The following is a 15438-nucleotide window of genomic DNA, read 5'->3' as shown; positions in this document are numbered from 1 at the left end:
ACATTGAAAGTAAAATTCCCTGTAACGAGTGCACAGCACATGTCATTTATTTGATTTGAATTGCATGAATGGACCCATCCAAAGCGCTACAATTATACAATTGGAAAATAATATCCTAACATCCTTGTTCCACTCAATAAACAACATCTGTACAGCAAACAAAGTGAAAATACGTAAGAAGACTGTCAATCACACTGTAAGACCTGTGATATGCACTTTGTATGTCTGTTTAAATTGGCTTCGAAGTTGTTTTCTCAATAAATGTCATCATTTTGCTGTTTTAATTCCCATTGTTTCTTAATGTTTTCTGGTTGTCTTCTCACGCAACGTATATATTTTTCTCAAAACATAAGAGATCAAAAGTAAGAAGAACAATTTGCTTAAGACGCTAGATTAAATGTTGTATTTATTCCAGATGACTTTCATTTCAAATGAGCTAAATAGTTTCTTTGATGTGCAAAGTAAACATGTATTGCATGGCTAACTATGGATCTGAATGGTGAACAACTTTACATTGAAGATGGAAAGATGAGTCTGAGAGCACATGAAACAGACTCCAAAACATTGGATCTTCCTTCGTTTTGTCAATGTGCATACAGGACCAACTGTGCTAAAATGTGAAAGACTTTACATGCAGGAACTATATTGTATCAACAAGATAGAAGTGCTCCTCATATTAAAGGAAACTGTCCACCTACAACAACACCCACTCACTAATCAATCTGTCTAAAAACCTAGCAGAGAATCTTGGAATCTGTCATAGCCAGAAAACAGCCAAAGGGAGCATTACTCATTAAACAACTTACTAATCGGTTGGATAAGTGATAACAACACTTTTCACTTTGTTTTCATTGGCAGACGTCTAGGAACAGACTGTTTTACCGGAAAGAAGAATTGAAAGCTAGACGTAAGATCCTAGATGTAAGACTTGCAAGCTAGATGTAAGATTTGCGGCGCAAATTTGATCACTCTTTTGTTGCGGAAGGCTTCTTAAGTTTGTAATTTCCACTTTAAAATGTCATACTTGATTTGACCTAACGCAAAATGTATCAACCCCTAATAAAAATGTAAATTCATTATAATACACATAATATTTCACATTTCCTGTTGCTGCAGGATTTTTTTTTCTGCTGTAGCAATCTGGCTCAAATTAAGATCTCACATCTGTAATAGATCAAAATGCCTTCAGCAAACTCTCTGCATACAGATAGTTTGGAAAACAAACCCCATGTCGCTTAATCATCAATCAGATATAAGATTCAAAAGATTAGAAAAGAATAAGACTTATTTGTACTTTGTATTTTTATATAATTACCAAAGCATCCATGTCCATATGTGAAAAATAACAAAATTATTGATCTTTTTACTGAGGAGTTCTGTGTATTTACACATTGTAATGTGTGTATAATATATGAGTTAACACTCCTTTGCTCTGTTTGGATGAAACATGCAGTGGTTGGAGAGTGAGACAGAATCATTGAAGTCTCCATTTCGGACTTAACCGAATAAACACTTGTCTAAGATAGTTATGATGACATTGCGCCTTGAACAAATCCAGTTTGACAAGAGATTTGTACAGATATAACAAACATTTAAACACACTCTCCCCTCCATCCCAAGTGTGTCTGCTTACTCTCATGGCCGTACTGTATCCGTCAACATGGACAGCTTTGTTACCAGTAGATAGATAGTTACGGTAATGCTTAAGCCCTTCTACTCTGCAGCCATAAGTATGTTTTATGTTCAGGTTGTCAGTCACAAAATGTTGGCACCAAAGGCCAGCATGTCCACAGCCTTGGACACATCCTGCCTGCCTTGACAATAGACAAGAGGTACATGTTGATGGGGAAACCGTGGTCATTTCTCCATCATACATTTTCCCCAGCAACAAGCATATTCTTGTTGAGTGAAAATAAGAACATAATGACAAAAAAAAAATATATATATATTATTTTCACATACACCAGATAGATTTTTACAGGGTCAGCCATAGTAGCACTACACCCCTTAAGCAAATTAGGGTTAAATGCCTTGCTCAAGGGTACATCAACAGAGTTTTCACCTTGTCGGCTCCTGTATTCAAACCAGTGACCTTTCGGTTACTGGCCCAATGCTCTAACCACTCATTCCAACTCGCAAGGTCAAGTCCTCCTCCCATCACCCTGGTAAAAAGTGACAGGTCCTGGCCCAGATGAGCTCCATTACAAACACACACACACACACACACACACACACACACACACACACACACACACACACACACACACACACACACACACACACACACACACACACACACACACACACACACACACACACACACACACACACACACACACACACACACACACACACACTGCTCATTACTCAGCTGTTTTTACAAGAGGTGTCCCCAATTAGGCACATGACTCAGCACAGCCTCCAAAGGTGCACCAGGAATTTAATGGTTGGGGATATGGTTAATAAATACTGGTACATTTTTTATGGAGAGGCAGGGGAACAGAACAACAACAAGAGAGAACAAGGCTGTCACCAGTGTGACACAGCTCTAACAGCCGTACACTCATGATAATTGATTTCTGAAAAGAATCCCCCATATTCCATCTATAAACAGATTGTAACAAAAAAGTGGTGCAATGCTTTAATGAATGGAACAAATTAGCATCAAAGAGGACCAACATTGAAAACACATTTTCACAACACGTACTACAAAAACACATCTGCTATGAAATGGCTTGCAAAGGCAAACTGCATATTTATGAAGGCAAAGTGCATCTGACATGAAAGAGAAATTATTATTTTGGCAAATGCTTCAGTACCAGCTCCTTTGGCTTGATAGTGCAGAGGGCTCTTTTAAGTCCTCTCCCAGGGCCAGCTGATATACTTCCATCATTAACACATCCAGTCATGGCTCAACAGCTGAGGACTCTGTTGTATCCCACACTTTAGTGTTAACTGTTAACAGTCAAAGGATTACAGATGGTCCCTCGGTCGGTCTACCATTTGGAATCAATACAAAACATTTGCACTGGGGTAACCTCTGTTATTTTGGATACATGTGACAAACACTGTTCTACATAGCGCTGTGCGCAGTCTGGCATATGTCAGACATCAAGTCATACTGCCGAAAGCATACTTAGCCATGATGTTTGTTAGCATGTGTTAAACAAACAAATTGCAATACATTCAATTATAGATACATACCAGTCTCTCTGTCATTCAATCACTTTGTCATTAGTGAATTGAAATCTAGCAGTGAGGGAACAGAATCCAGATATTATGGCGATCAAACGGAGAACATAGAGGGAGTCAATGTGTGAAAACACTTAGTGTGTCAAACACTTTGGGTTGGGAGTGTTCATTCCTGCTCAAAGCCACTTCTGCAAAATGGCCTGATTTAAAACAAGGATACTTAATATCTTGTAATGGCTAGAACTTTGAGAAAATATTTCTGCTTTGTTTCTTCAGTACTAACTGAAAGTACATACATGTACTACCACATGGCAACATGCCTATTCCCCCCCAAAAATCGAATAAAAAAGGCACAACGCAAACCTAAGATATCTGACTGTCAAGAAGCCCTCACCAGTTGTCCAAATGGAATAGGATCTGCTTTGTGTAACCTCATACTGCATCGGTCCTGCACAGTGCAGCTCTAACCCCTGAGCGCAGACTGTGATTCATGGCAGGGGATTATAATACATGGTCTTTTTTTCTTTTAATCAAAATAAAAGGACAGACCTGCCAAGAAGCAGGTGGGGGAAATTGTTAACATGCATTCCTGAGGCCTGAGAATGTCGCTATTTGCTTTAAAGCTCAGCCTTAATTGAATAAGCTTGTAATGTCGAGCTAAACTCACATATCCATTTGCTAATTCAACCATACTCAGCTTGTTCGATAACATCATTTGTCTTTTTAGCTAATTTGGAAAGACCTTTAGACCGGGGCTGCTTGGTCTTTAAAAGTAATGGACAAGAAATGTTTAAATCAAATTGAATTATAAAAACAAACAGCTGTTATTCTAGAAAATGAGTAAGCCAATGGTCACATCTGAAAATTTGCTCTCCTCTCTCCTGCTCCACTTGAAGGGGAAAAACATAATTATATAATCCAGTGAGCTGGTGCTCCCAGTCCTGCCAAAGGCCTTGTCATGTTATGCTGTCTGAGAAGTGGAGTGGCCCAGGGGAACCTAACACAAGCAGAGAGAGGATGGGTGGGGGTAATAAGAAGATGAGCCAATTGGCCAATCTGTCGTCTCTCTGGCTAATTTGATTTAAAAAGAGTGAAGTTAGCCAGCAGCTTCATTGTTGCAATTTGAACAAGTCTCACAGTAGGAGGCCGGATCAGTTGCGACCCATTACCAAGCAGTATTTATTTTTTTATTTTTTTTATTTCACCTTTATTTAACCAAGTAGGCTAGTTGAGAACAAGTTCTCATTTGCAACTGCGACCGGGCCAAGATAAAGCATAGCAGTGTGAACAGACAACACAGAGTTACACATGGAGTAAACAATTAACAAGTCAATAACACAAATGACACTGCCTTAGTTCCTTGAATACTTTTAAAGATATGTCTTTGTAATTGACCTTTGTGGATTTGTGAGGTACGATATGTACTCCGCACATGATATATTGTATGTGCAGCAGTCTTATGGCTTGGGAGTAGAAGCTGTTAAGGAGCCTTTTGGACCTAGACTTAGTGCGCCGGTACTGCTTTGACGTGCGGTAACAGAGACAACAGTCTATGACTTATGGGCCTATATCTGACACCGCCTAGTATACTCCAGGCTGCATCACATCCGGCCATGATTGGAAGTCTCATAGGGCTGCGCACAATAGGCCCAGCGTCGCCCGGGGTAGGCCGTCATTGTAAATAAGAATTTGTTCTTAACTGGCTTGCCTAGTTAAATGAAGTTTCAATAAAATAAATAAAATATAGGTCTTGGATGGCAGGACGCTTGACCCCAGTGATGTACTGGGCTGCATGCACTACCCCCTGTAGCGCATTATAGTCGGATGCCGAGCAATTGCCATACCAGGCGGTGATGCAACAGGTCAGGATGCTATGAAGATTATGAGGATCTGGGCATCCATGCCAAATCTTTTCAGTCTCCCGAGGGGGAAAAGGCGTGCCCTCTTCACAACTTTGTTGGTGTTTTTGGACCATGATAGTTTGTTGGTGATGTGGACACCAAGGAACTTAGAACTCCCAACCCGCTCCACTACAGCCCAGTCGGTGTGAATTGGGGCGTGTTCGGCCTTCATTTTCATGTAGTCCACGATCATCTCCTTTGTCTTGCTCAGGTTGAGGGAGAGGTTGTTGTCAGTCTCTGACCTCCCTATAGGCTGTCTCATCATTGTCGGTGATCAGGCCTACCACCGTTGTGTCGTCAGCAAACTTAATGATGGTGTTGGAGTTGTGCTTGATTACACAGTTGTGGGTGAAAAGGGAGAAAGGAGGGGACTAAGCACGCACCCCTGAAGGGCCCCCGTGTTGAGGATCAGTGTGGCAGATGTGTTGTTGCCTACCCTTACCACCTGGGGGCAGCCCGTCAGGAAGACCAGAATCCAGTTGCAGAGGGAGGTGTTTAGTCCCAGGGTCCTTAGCTTAATGTTGAGCTTTGTGGGCACTATGGTGTTGAATGCTGAGCTGTGGTCAATGAACAGCATTCTCACATAGGTGCTCCTTTTGTCCAGGTGGGAAAGGCCAGTGTGGAGTGCAATTGAGATTGCATCATCTGTGGATCTGTTGGGGCAGTATGCGAATTGGAGTGGGTCTAGGGTTTCCACGAAGATGGTGTTGATTTGAGCCATGACCAGCCTTTCAAAGCACTTCATGGCTACCAATGTGAGGGCTATGGGGTGGTAGTCATTTAGACAGGTTACATTCACTTTCTTGGGCACAGGGACTGTGGTGGTCTGCTTGAAACATGTAGGTCTTACAGACTCGGTCAGGGAGAGTTTGAAAATGTCAGACACTTGCCAGTTGGTCCACCCATGCTCTGAGTACAAGTCCTGGTAATCCGTCTGGCCCCGCAGCCTTGTGAATGTTGACCTCTTTAAAGGTCTTGCTCACATCAGCTACGGAGAGTGTGATCACACAGTCTTCCAGAACAGCTGGTGCTCTTGTGCATGATTCAGTGTTGCTTGCCTCAAAGCGAGCATAAAGGCATTTAACCCGTCTGGTAGGCCTGCGTCACTGGGCAGCTCGCAGCTGGGTTTGCAAGCCCTGCCACATCCGATGAGCGTCAAAGCCGGTGTAGTAGGATTCAATCTTAGTTCTTAACAGACGCTTTGCCTGTTTGATGGTTTGTCTGAGGGCATAGCGGGATTTCTTATAAGCGGCCGGAGTAGTGTCTAGCCTTTAGCGCGATGCGGATGTTGCCTGTAATCCATGGCTTCTGTTTGGGATATGTACATACGGTCACTGTGGGGACGAAGTCGTCGACGCACTTATTGATGAAGCCGGTGACTGAGGTGGTATGCTCCTCAATGCCATTGGATGAATCCCGGAACATATTCTCATCTGAGCTAGCAAAACAGTCCTGTAGCGTTTCATCCACGTCATCTGAACACTTCCGTATTGAGAGAGTCACTGATACTTCCTGCTTAAGTTTTTACTTGTAAGGAGGAATCAGGAGGATAGAATTATGGTCAATAAAAAAAAATAGAGGGCGAGAGAGAGCTTTGGACGTGTCTTTATGTGTCGATTAAAGGTGGTCTAGATTTTTTCTCCTTTGGTTGCACATGTGACATGCTGGTTGAAATGAGGTAAAACAGATTTAAGTTTGCCTGCATTGAAGTCCCCGGCCACTATGAGTGCCACTTCTGGATGAACATTTTGTTGTTTGCTTATGGCCTTATACAGCTCGTTGAGTGCGGTCAGTGTGCCAGAGTCAGTTTGTTGTGGTAAATAGAAGGCTACGAAAAATATAGATGAAAAATCTTTTGGAAGATAGTGTGGTCTACAGCTTATCATGAGGTACTCTACCTCAGGTGAGCAATACCTCGAGACTACCTTAATAGGGCCCCTGAGTGGTCCAGCAGTCTAAGTCACTGCGTCTCTATGCTAGAGGCGTCACTACAGATCCTGGTTCGATTCCAGGCTGTATCACAACCGGCCGTGAATGGGAGTCCCATAGGGCGGCGCACAATTGGCCCAGCTTCGTCTAGGTTTGGGTTTGGCCAAGGTAAGCTGTCATTGTAAATAAGAATTTGTTCTTAACTGAATTGCCTAGTTAAATAAAGCGCACCAGCTGTTATTGACAAACAGACACACACCCCCACCCCTCGTTTTACCAGACGTAGCTGTTCTGTCCTGCCGATGCACGGAAAACCAAGCAAATGTATATTATCCATGTCGGCGTTCAGCCACGACTCGGTGAAACATAAGATACTACAGTTTTTAATGTCTCGTTGGTAGGATAGTCTTGAACTGAGCTCATCCAGTGATTGCACGTTGGCTAATAGAATGGATACTAGAGGCGGGTTACACACTCACTGACAAATTCTCACAAGGCACCCTGATCTCCGCCCCCTGTATTTCATTATTTTCTTCATGCTAATGAAAAGGATTTGGGTCTTGTCTGAGAGCAACATTGTATCCTTTGTGTCCATCTCCTTAAATAAAAAATATTTGTCCAGTTCGAGGTGAGTAATCTCTGTTCTGATATCCAGAAGCTCTTTTCGGTCATAAGAGACGGTAGCATCAACATTATGTACAAAATAAATGAGAAACAACGTGAAAAAACACACAAAATAGCACAATTGGTTAAAGAGCCCTTAAAATGGCAGCCATCCCCTCCGGTACCATTCTTCCATATAACAGTAGAACTATGACTGCACCAAAACAGACAAAGAATTCTTTGACATAATAAGCCTCAGATCCATGAAACTCTGTACCTGTCCGTGTTGAAAGATATCCCTTATAAAACGGACAAATCCATTTTGCAGTGAGACAGAGAAGAGGCATATCCGGTGTATGAAGCATATGTAGGGCTAACAAACTCTGAAGACTCACATATGTATGTATACATATGTCATTCTGATAGTCCCCATGCTGAGTGTTCCAGTTTACACTATGGCACACAGAGCATACAAGGACAAGGCTTTCATGACTCACTCTTACGATCCATTTCCAATGCAACCACAAACTCTACACTCCAGAAAGAATGAATAAATACCTTGGAATAAAAATTCTGTTCAACTGGATTAGATTCGAGTGTGAAGCAAAGACAGATGGGTTTTGCGGTGTGAACACATCTCTGTGAATAAATTCAGTGACACATGTAGGTGATAAGAAGGAGGAACTTCATGACAGGTGAACATAAAGCTCATCCTTTCAACAGCAGCAGTCGTCTGTGTCAGGGCATGTCTCACAGCGATCCCACTTCTACCGGTTACAACACTGACCCCGTACTCTTTGACAGATGAAAAATCACAATCATTTTGTGCTTGTGAAGATTAACGCCACCCTCAATACATTGTTAAATCTCCCCAGGGAGGAAGTACAGAAGGAGTAGGTTCCCTCCCTTCCTCCTGCATTGTCTCCTAAACCCAAGGTGGTAGAGATCAAAACAGATAAGGTGTCACAGAAGGTTTGTTCACCGCAGAAGCGTATCGTCTGGTTCTAAGGCAGGCGGAAGTGCCCTAAGCCTGAGCAGTGTGATCATACACGAACCGTCTAGTGTATTTTCAGTCCAGTGAAAATATACATTTGCAGTTGCTGTTGCCCTCCATATTGCCTATTCTTGTCACATTCTTTTGGGGGCTCTTTTGGAGAGGCCTTTCCTTCCATATAGTACCTGTACCCTTTCCAATACTTTTTCTTTGGATGTTTGTAGGGGAGTCACTCTTCAATGCTGATCTTGGGAATGCGTGTAGTTCAAAACCAGGCAGGCATTTCTGAGGCAGCCAAAGACCTGGTAATTTCTGGGCTCTGCCAACACCTCTCTTGCAATACTCTGTGCTCTGGCACACTTCATATGGCATGCAGCACCTTTGTGCTTGTGTGGATCTTTATCACCAGTGGAAACCTTTCCTGGCACCAATCTAACATACTACTTTCTAACTCCTAATATCCTATTCCCTAATTGTTCTTGGTGACTGACACCTCATCAGTGACCATCAGGGGAGATCCTCAGCATTAAAGGAAAGAGTCACCCATTTTTATGTTATATATACACTGAACAAAAATATAATCGCAACATGCAAGAATGTCAAAGATATATGATTCCACAGGTGAAGAAGCCGGATGTGGAGGGCCTAGGCTGGTGTGGTTACACGTGTTCTGTAGTTGTGAGGCCAGTTGGACGTACTGCCAAATTCTCTAAAACAACATTGGAGGCAGCATATGGTAAGAAATTAACATTAAATTAACATTAACATTAAATGTCTGGTGGACATTCCTGCAGTCAGCATGCCAATTGTATGTTCCCTCAAAACTTGAGACATCCGTGGCATTGTGTTGTGTGACAAAACTGCACATTTTATAGTGGTGCACCTGTGTAAGGATCATGCTGTTTAATCAGCTTCTTGATATGCCACATCTGTCAGGTGGATGGATTATCTTGGCAAAGGAGAAATATTCACTATCCGTAATGTAAACAAATTTGTGCACACAATTTGAGAGAAATAAGCTTTTGGTGCCTATGGAACATTTGGGGGATTTTTTATTTCAGCTCATGAAACATGGGACCTTTACATGTTGCATTTATATTTTTGTTCAGTGTAGTTTTTGTGCATCTCTTATATTTACATTTACATTTAAGTCATTTAGCAGACGCTCTTAATATGCACCTCAGAGATAAGAAAAAAATACAGTAACATTCAAAATGGGTGAATCTTTCCTTTAAGCCAAAAGAGCAGCTCTCCAGCTGGGATCACAGCACTACTTCTTCCCTACAGTACCTCTCCAATGAAAACACTGGACCTGCACCATATTTACATGTAAATATATCCTCAGGGCAGAAAGCAGCAGCGCCCAAAACACATGTCAATCATCTGCTCAGCCTCCCCTGACTGGAGGTAATCCGAGGAAAGGAACAATGCCTCACCAGATCCTGATTCTGGCAGGATCATACCAACCTTATTGTGTGAAGCTGAAATATGTAGACTCACTTCAACTGATATCTAAGCAGCAGCAGTAGCCCACAATGGAAAGAGAGAGCGAGGGAGAGAGAGAGACTTAAACCCTCTAATGACAGAGCGCCCAAACAAATTACTGCATTGTAAATGTTCCAATGCAATGCATGTCAGGCTTTGAACTGAATACCACATCTGAAATCCAGTGCTCGCTCCTTTCAAACCAAGAAATCAGGAGAACAGCCGCAAAAATGTAATTACTTATATTCTGGTTTTATACCAACAACATAGAAGTGGGGAACAGCGTATCCCTCCCAAAGTGCATAGATCCAGCCTCTGTAAATGCAACTAAACGTCCCGCCCAGTGAAGGAAAGGCGCCCTGTGTAATTTTTTAAACAGGACAAACAGTGACATGTACTCTGAATGACCTAAAATGATAAACCCAATTGTGATGATCGTCCAAATAATCTCTTTCACAACCTAAAGACATGCCTTATATAAGTAACCAGACATTTGAAACACTTTAAGGGTTTATGAGAATGCACATTAATTTATTGAATGTAATATGTGTTTAGCCATTTTCCTTCTGTACTGCCGATGTTAGCCTGTAATGAGAGAGAAATGCCAACATTCATTTGGTTTTGGATGCGCCAGCCATTTGTTTGTAGTGCTGTGTTACTCAGTCTTAGTATGCTTCAAGTGCACATGTTTTGGTGATGTAATCGCTAGGTTAAAGGTAAAAAATTGTTTGCAAACATACCGGTAATCCTCGTCGAATGAAGAGGTGAATCCTTTGTTCCTGCTGCATCAGGAGGTGTGTCAAACACAGCTGTGTTCAGGAGCGCTACTTATCCTGTGTTACTGAGATCTGTAATGTGGTTGAATTCGAAGGGAGGACAAATGTTACCCTGCTTTATGCAGGGTCCTACACCATTGACTGAAGTGTGAAAATATTTAGTAATATATTGATTATTGGCAGAATATGTTTATTGTTAATTCATGCCTGTATTTGAACATGCTTTCGACATGCATCCGGGGCCAAGGCTTTCAACTCTGTCAATCACATTATCCTTATCGGCAGACTCAACAGCCTTGGTTTCTCAAATGACTGCCTTGCCTGGTTCACCGACTACTTCGCAAACAGAGTTCAGTGTGTCAAATCGGAGAGCCTGTTCTCCGGATCTCTGGCAGTCTCTATGGGGGTACCACAGGGTTCAATTCTCGGGCCAACTATTTTCTCTGCATATATCAACGATGTTGCTCTTGCTGCGAGTGATTCCCTGATCCACCTCTACGCAGACGACACCATTCTGTATACATCTGGCTCTTCTTTGGACACTGTGCTAACTAACCTCCAAACAAGCTTCAACGCCATACTACACTCCTTCCGTGGCCTCCAACTGCTCTTAAACGCTAGTAAAACTATGCTTTTCAACCTTTTCGCTGCCCGCACCCGCCCGCCCGACTAGCATCACTACTCTGGACGGTTCTGACTTAGAATATGTGGACAACTACAAATACCTAGGTGTTTGGCTAGACTGTAAACTCTCCTTCCAGACTCCTTCCACATCTCCAATCAAAAATTAAATCTAGAATCGGCTTCCTATTTCGCAACAAAGCCTCCTTCACTCACGCCGTCAAACATACCCTCGTAAAACTGACTATCCTACCGATCCTCAACTTCGGCGATGTCATTTACAAAATAGCTTCCAATACTCTACTCAACAATCTGGATTCAGTCTATCACAGTGCCATCCGTTTTGTCACCAAAGCCCCTTATACCACCCACCACTGCGACCAGTATGCTCAAGTCGGCTGGCCCTCGCTACATATTCGTCGCCAGACCCACTGGCTCCAGTTCATCTATAAGTCTATGCTAGGTAAAGCTCACTGGTCACGATAACAACACCCACCCGTAGCATGCGTTCCAGCAGGTATATCTCACTGGTCGTCCCCAAAGCCAACACCTCTTTGGCTGCCTTTCCTTCCAGTTCTCTGGTGCCAATGACTGGAATAAATTGCAAAAATCACTGAAGCTGGAGACTTATATTTCCCTCACTAACTTTAAACATCAGCTATCTGAGAAGCTAACCGATCGCTGCAGCTGTACATAGCCCATCTGTCAATAGCCCACCCAATCTACCTACCTCATCCCCATATTGTTTTTATTTACTTTTCTGCTCTTTTGCACACCAGTATTTCTACTTGCACATCATCATCTGCTCATCTATCACTCCAGTGTTAATTTGCTAAACTGTAATTACCTAGCTACTATGCCCTATTTATTGCCTTACCTCCTCAAGCCATTTGCATACACTGTATAAAGACTTTCTTTTTTTCTATTGTGTTATTGACTGTACGCTTGTTTATTCCATGTGTACCTCTGTGTTGTTGTTTGTGTCGCACTGCTTTGCTTTATCTTGGCCAGGTCGCAGTTGTAAATGGGAACTTGTTCTCAACTAGCTTACCTGGTTAAATAAAGGTGAAATAAAAAAATAAAAATGCAAATTGATGATTGGTCAATAATGGTTTGGTCCATATTGAAACTGATACTTGATGATTGGTTAATAATGGTACGGTCCATAGTGAAGGTTCCAGGTAAGCTATTTTAGCCTTGTAATTTCTGTCTAGGCCAGGCAAGGGACTGGTTGTGGACGGGTATTATTAAGGTCGGAATTGTTTGAGTGCAACTGTTTTGGGAGTTATCCCCAGTTTATGTTCCTGTTGCAACTTCCATCTTTGCTACTTTCTTTTGTAAATAATTGTAAAGTTTTTGGTGGCTTATTTTCCTGTTTGCTAGTAAAAGTCTCACCCGGGAAAGAAAAGTAAAGAACTGCTGTTGCCTCCTCACTGTAAAATCCTGCATTGTCTCTCACTCATCTTTGTATAGTAGGTCTACTATTGAAATACATAAATTAAGCTGTCAACTGTGTCAGAAATTCATAGGTTTCAGATTTTTTCCAAATGTTTTCAGGTTTTCGCTCTCACCATTTAAAAAAAATAGAAAAGCAAAATAATTGGATATTCTAAGTCCAAATTAGGAAATGTAGATTCTTGAGTGTAGTTACCCTTTAATTCAAGTGCACAGGCACGAGCACTGTTGTTGGTTAGTGGTGTTTCTGTATTGCACATGAGATGGAGTTTGCAAAACCAATGTCCACTGGACTGATGCAAATAATCAGGATATCTTTCTGCCAGGTAGGCATAGGCTACTTTATAGCTAGTTAACATTTAATTGAGAAGGATTTTGGGAAAGCCTTTCCATCTAGGCTACCAGAAGACGATAGGCCGATCATTAGCATCACTATATTTTTCCTGTTCCTTAATTGTTTGAAACCTGGATGTTTTACTTCATATTATGAGGCATGTCTTACCTTTGTTCAAAATAGCCACACCAAAAACTGAACATTGAAATAAATATTTATAAACAGTTCCTCATATGCAGTCTCCTGTTCTCTTGGCTTTCAAATCAACTTTCTTTCAATGTCTAGGAGGTCAAAGGCATTATGCTAGTCATATGTGGCTTGTTCTATCATAATCAGTCACATTGACCCCTAAACACATTTGAAGTTATATACACTGTTAGAAAGAGGAGATTTTAAGCTTCAAAACAATGTATAATTTGAGTATTACCTGTTCCAATAGAGCGCAGCATAGCTAGTTACAACGGAGGTCTCCCTGATGAACTATTTAAAGAAAACCACCCTCAAAGTTTGTAGAAGACTTATATTGTTATTTAACATCACTTGAAACTGGCTGGCTACTAATTTAACAGTTTGACAAGAAAATATGCTAGCTAGCTGGTTAATTTGATTAAAATGAGTTTGTGGGTATGCTAGCCAGCTAAACAGCTAGTTAGCTAGCTTGTCAGTAGACTAGACTGTTAGCTAGCCATTGACTCGTTTTGATAGATGGTTGTTCTTATCATGTGACATTTAAACGTGTACTTAATCTATGATTTAGGACATTTAAATTAATTAGGTTGGCTAGAAAACATGTTCTAGTGAATTCTCTTTTAGGCCTACCACTGTGTGCACATTCCTTGCTGCGCTTAAAATGTGAAGAAATAATAGTTTATCAACATTTTAAGCTAAACATTATGATATATTTCATCAGCCTTATTAATTGATACGGCTTATAACTCCACTACACTCCTTTGATACGCATCAGTGGGGATTAAGAAGTGAATATACACAATGTACACTGAAAAGAAACAGGATTACAGTGTATTCCTGCGTATAGTTTCCACTATACCACTGCCCACCATGAACCATACAGCATACTGGGTTCAGGCCTGCTCTATCCCTGCTGTCCTGAGTCTTTTACCTGGAGGTAAAACTTGATGTATACCCATCCGTCCAGTCATTTAACAAATTAGAACATGAAAGTTTAAGGCATTCTTTGAATGTAATGAAATTGTTGTTCCAAGAAAGAATCCATACCTGAATCAAGTCGTTTATTCTGCTGGCTCCTTTTGGTGCGATGGACAGCATTGTCTCTGTCTTCTTTGAGGTGAGAGCTTTTGTCACTGTTCCCCAGAGGCAACCTATTCTGTTGGTCAGTGAAGGATACAAGGAAAAATGTTATAAAATTGAAATAGAACTGTTGTTTGCATCGGAGTCTTTATCATTTCAACTAGCAAGTCATGAGAACTTGCATAAAATATACGAAATGTGTTCATATTATCTCATAACATTCATTCACAGGCAATGTGTGCAAAAGAAGTAAAAGTTTTTGTTCTTTCAAATTATATTTAAAATCAGGACGGATTAGATTTGTCTGTTTTTTTGGTGTTTGTTGACACAGGATTTAATTACTTGGCTTTGTTCACTTTGAGTATTTATGAGACCTGCACTTATGGAACATAAATTAGACCAAACTGCAAAGCGATAAGCAGAGTTCCTCTCCACAGATACTAAGAAGAGGGGATAGGAAGAATGGGAGAGGGAGAAAGTGTGCAAGAGATGAACATTTCAGATGCATGCCCAACTCCAGGGGAAACCATGTGAAAACATGATTCCATTGACGGAAGGCATTAGGCTTGGGTACAAGATGCAGAAAACCAAACCCAGGCAGTCTCTGTCTGTTGGATAGTAGACAATCCTATGTTGAGCTCATAACGCTGCCCTTGGCAGAGCAGGCCGCTCGTTGCCGAGGATCCTACTTGAGATGTGGTATTGATTACTCATTGAAAATAGCACATTTTATGACAATAGAAAGCAGCAGCCATCAATTCCAAAAGTTCACCAATAACCTTAGGGCAGGAAAATAAATTTAAACATGGATTGTCTGCATTCCACAAGATTGTGTTAGCCTGCTTATATAAAGCCTGGGTGAACAGTTATAGGGAGTTT

The 15438-nt window shown here is 41.4% G+C and overlaps 1 protein-coding gene across 4 annotated transcripts in view; it reads right to left on the bottom strand.

Moving 5' to 3' along the window:
• The window catches only part of eda (ectodysplasin A), a 64282-nt gene that overhangs the window by 8560 nt on the left and 40284 nt on the right, over positions 1 to 15438 (bottom strand). For all 4 annotated transcript variants that reach the window (XM_035782620.2, XM_035782621.2, XM_035782622.2 and 1 more), the window contains exon 2: positions 14527 to 14635. In XM_035782620.2, the coding sequence (XP_035638513.1) occupies positions 14527 to 14635 (109 nt within the window). The remainder of the gene's footprint in view (positions 1 to 14526; positions 14636 to 15438) is intronic.

This window comes from Oncorhynchus keta, unplaced genomic scaffold (genome assembly GCF_023373465.1).
Source record: "Oncorhynchus keta strain PuntledgeMale-10-30-2019 unplaced genomic scaffold, Oket_V2 Un_contig_6244_pilon_pilon, whole genome shotgun sequence".
NCBI classification, from domain to species: Eukaryota; Metazoa; Chordata; class Actinopteri; order Salmoniformes; family Salmonidae; genus Oncorhynchus; species Oncorhynchus keta.
Note: the sequence above shows the minus strand (reverse complement) of the source record. Positions and strands in the feature narration are given on the sequence as shown.